The 4045-nt window shown below is 47.4% G+C and overlaps 1 protein-coding gene across 1 annotated transcript in view; it reads left to right on the top strand.

The window, feature by feature from the left end:
- LOC104627826 (chromosome unknown open reading frame, human C14orf37) overlaps positions 1-3498 on the top strand; it is a gene marked incomplete at its 3' end in the record, with an annotated part of 18952 nt that extends 15454 nt beyond the window's left edge. Inside the window, exon 5 of the mRNA XM_010296209.1 lies at positions 3253-3498. Coding sequence (XP_010294511.1) covers positions 3253-3498 — 246 coding nt within the window. The remainder of the gene's footprint in view (positions 1-3252) is intronic.
- Positions 3499-4045: the final 547 nt, after the last annotated feature.

The following is a 4045-nucleotide window of genomic DNA, read 5'->3' as shown; positions in this document are numbered from 1 at the left end:
TGCTGCTTGCATCTTTCTTAGGTTGTACCGTTGTCACAGCGGGGAGCTGTTAAGTGTCTTGATTTTTTTTCTTTCCTGTTTCAGTGAAGGTGAAGCAGAGCCTACTTTACAGAATGCAGTGCTTATTTAGTCTGTCAGAGTGGCAGATTTTGGATTCCTTCACTCTTGGAGATGAGTCTTTAACTCTGCCCTAGACTACTCTTGCATTACCCTAACTGCAGTAGAAAATACGAACGTCTGCTTGGACTGTAAGTTTTTCAGTGCTGAGGTCTCCCGGTGTCGCCGGGAGAGGGGGCAGGATACCATCCCTCTTTGGTAGATCCACACGGCATGTTGCAAGCAAGAACTAGGATTCGGTGCGTGCAATGGAATAACAAAATCCGCTTATACGTAACTTATAAAGATCTATAGAGCAAGCGTGGCTCGCAGCAGAAGCTGATTTGGACAGATTCACGTCTGTGCCCAAGAGAACTCAGTGCTTGCAATTGCTTTGGTTGGAGACTTGCCTTGACCATGAGACGCTACCGTTTCATGGTATGTTTATCTTGCTGCTTTTGCAAGATGAACCTCAGCCAAAACTGAAGGGCGTATGTAAGCACGATACGCAAAATGTTTCACCATGGGCTGCAAAGGCACGTGAAAAAGCGAACGCCTTCTGAATCTGCTGGGTGGGCTTCGCGCTTCCAGTCCTCGCTGCTTTCAGTCCGGGCCCCTGCTGCGCCTCGGCTTCTGAAATCCCACAGTTGTGGAGTTTGTGGGTTTTTTGGAAGCGTAGCTTCCTCCTTGTGACCACCAAGTGGTGCTCTGCGCTGCACCTTGCAGCAAGGCAGGCTGTTGGCATTTTGGGATGGGGGGTTAAAAAGCTGTTTTCAGAAGTGAGAATGAGCTAGAGAGGAGGAGGAGGAGAAGTTAAGAGCCTTTTCTTTTCCCCTCGCAGCGGTTGTTCTGCAAGAACTACATTATTCATATCTTTATGCTGTGGCTGCGTGATGATTGATGTAGCTTGGTGATGATCAGATGTGATAACTAGTCTTGGCACTTTCAATTCGGGTGTTCAGCTTGGCTGCCTGCTAGACTTTGGAGGTACAGAGATGGCTAGCTGCTGCTTCAAAACTAAATCCTGGCGGGTGTCTTTGATTTGGCTTGCTAAAATCACAAGGAGCTTCTAAAAACCTTGTCCCAAACTAGTTTTTCAGAGACAAATATCTGATCCCTGTTTTTTCTTGGCTGCTTTTTCACCCAGTCCATCTAGGGAAAACCTCTGTTCCTGTTCCTCCTCTCCGGTGTGCTAGCTGTTTAGTGTCTTTGCTATTAAAGTTTGGAAATGTTTATAGCTGCGTTGCTCTCAGCAGAGGCAAAAGACTTACAACAACTTGTCTTTGCAGGTTTCCTGCAAGCGTTCTCCGGGTGCCATTCTCAGGTTTGCAGAAGCTGTGTATTTTGTACGAAAACATGCGGTTTGATAGAGAAAATTCTTAAGTTGATTTGAAATGACGGGTACGTTATAAGATAGAAACTGCCTATAAAATGTAAAGGGAATTTAAGGGGCTAACTACATCCCAGTAAAGCTCCTTTAGATGCTCGGTGTAGTGTAATTGTTTGCAGGAGCGATCGTTCCTTTCCAGGTGCTGATGATGCAGGGTGATGCAGCTAAATTCAAACAGCGGCTCATTTGTATGAAATGCAGGGCTGGAACTGAAAGGTGGTAAGCGGGATCGTCTTGTCTGGTGAGCTGGAAGAAACAGGCAGTGTTTTAAAGCAAATCCTTGAATTAGGAGGAAGGGAGATGCCATGCAACAGCACAGCGAATGCTGTGGTTTTAAAACGCGCCAAAAAGCCACCGCCTAAATCGCTTCCCCAAAGTTCCCCAGTTTGCTTCTTGGGTGTTTTGTGGCATTGCATCCCACAGCAGAAAGGAGAAGAGTGAAGCATCACCGGCTCCCCTTGCAGCACGTATGGTGTGTGCAGCCCCTCAGGGTCCTTCCTGTCCCAGCTGCTCCATCTTACTGCAGCGTCTGTAACCTATAGGAGGTAAAACTCCAACAGAAATGAAGGGATATCTAGATAACAAATGCTGATTTGGCTGGATTGTTAGTTTTTAACATGGTCTTAGGCCCCATGGCTAAGCCAGCTGCTCAGACGCAGGGTGATGGGCTCTCCCAGTCTGACTACATCAGGAGGGAGTTTTTTTGCAGGGCTGAGCAGAGCTTCTTCTAAATTAGATAAAGTGCATAAATATTACGTTTTAGCTTTTGTTTTTGAAAAATCTAACCATCAGAAATTCAAAGCATGTCATTATTCCAGGTACTGTCTTTTCACGGTGGGTAGCTCCGTTAGTAGCTCAGATGAAAATTCGGGCTCAGAAAGTCCCTGAGTCTTTGATAACAAAAAGCTGGGAAGAGGGGCTGTCAGAAGACTGGCTCTGTGTGTGCCCTGCTCTAGTCTTTCTTCAGCATCTGCGGCTAGTGGTGGTTCAGAACATTTCTCTCTCCATATGTTAACAGTACAGTCAGCTTTGGAATAAGATGGGGTATCTGCCTTAGCGGAGAATCCACAGGGATTTCCTCAGCGTCACATTTACCTGCTCTCACGTGAAGCGTTGGCTGCGCTGCCTTCTTTGCAGTGTTGAATTAAGTCTTCCTGGGTCATACCTTTGTCTGGTGTACATCCGTTGTGACAGGAGCTCTGGTTCACACCTGCTGAGCATCACTGCCATCACCGCTGCTCTCCCGCGCTCGGGAGCCGATCCGCCAGCGTGCACCAAAGCGAGACGCTTTTTCTGGAGGAGGGGCTGTTACAAGTCTAAGCATCCTTTTCTAGAGCTTAATAAAAATTAAAAATAGAACCAACTTACTGCTGTCTCCAAGACTGGGAATCAGGGAAATAGTTCTCACTTGAGCTGAAATTAGTTGATGAGAGCACTATGGTTATATATCCTCAGGTATTTGTACACAGCGCGTGCTTGTTTGTACTCCACTATTAGGAAGCAAAATAACAGTATTTCCCACTAATGCATTTGACAGTCCAAGACAACATCTCATTGTTACTTAGCAACTTCAAATGGTGGCGAGCTCTTCCAAATTAACCTCTTTGGGTGTCTTTCCCGTTAGAAAACAGGCAGAAGTTCATTCAACTGGTCTGCCTTTAGAGAAGCGGTATCCTCTGGCTGTCTTTGTGCTCACCTATAGAGATGTATGAATCTTCTGTCTTATGGGATCTTTCCTGATGTTGCTTTTATGTCTCCCTGGCCAGAGGGTGAGGAAGAGGATGAAGAGGAGGAGGAGGAAGAAGAGGAGGAAGAAGAAGATGAGGAGGACAAAGACATAGATTCGATGGATGAAAGCATGGAGGGTGACACTGAGCTGCCAGGTTTCACACTTCCAGGCGAGACCTCGCAGGAGCCCATAGCCGGCCTGGAAAACCCTGTGGCCCAGCTGGCCGGGGTGTCCTACCAGGTTCCTGACACCATCGAGTGGGAGCAGCAGAACCAGGGTCTGGGTAAGATATAAAGCCCTTTCTTCCTTTGGCCTTACAGAGGACATGTCTCCTGCTCTTCACTTTGCATGGGACAGCCCCTCGTGCCGGGGAGTCTCACGGGTTGGATCTCAAGCTAAACACAGAGCAGGTTCATTTGTGAGGAAACCCCATCTCCCATTGACAACTGGTTGAACTGGGATGGATCCCAGGCAGCATGACCTGAGTTTTCATTTTGGGGAGAGCTGCTCTGAATACTCCAGACATGCTCCTTCATTCCCAGAGCTTAGTGTTGTCTTGCTCTGAGGGTCCACAAATAAATACTTCTTAGGTGGGGGGAAATTTCAGGGCCCTTTGCATGAAATGTGTTGGTGCAGGGAATATGCGACCTGTGAGGACAAAGCAAGCAGGGTAGGCAGGTAGTTGCTCGTCAACCCATTTGCTACTTCAGCAGCATTCCTGTGAGTGCCACTTTTCTGGCATTTTTAAGGTGCGTATGGTCCAGCCATGGGACTCTGTGGGGGCAACGTTAAGCAAGACAAACCTGCAAGGCCCCTATACAGCTTTATAC

This window comes from Phaethon lepturus, unplaced genomic scaffold (assembly GCF_000687285.1).
Source record: "Phaethon lepturus isolate BGI_N335 unplaced genomic scaffold, ASM68728v1 scaffold20900, whole genome shotgun sequence".
Taxonomy (NCBI): Eukaryota; Metazoa; Chordata; class Aves; order Phaethontiformes; family Phaethontidae; genus Phaethon; species Phaethon lepturus.
The sequence above is the reverse complement of the archived record's forward strand: the minus strand, read 5'-3'. Positions and strand labels throughout refer to the sequence as shown.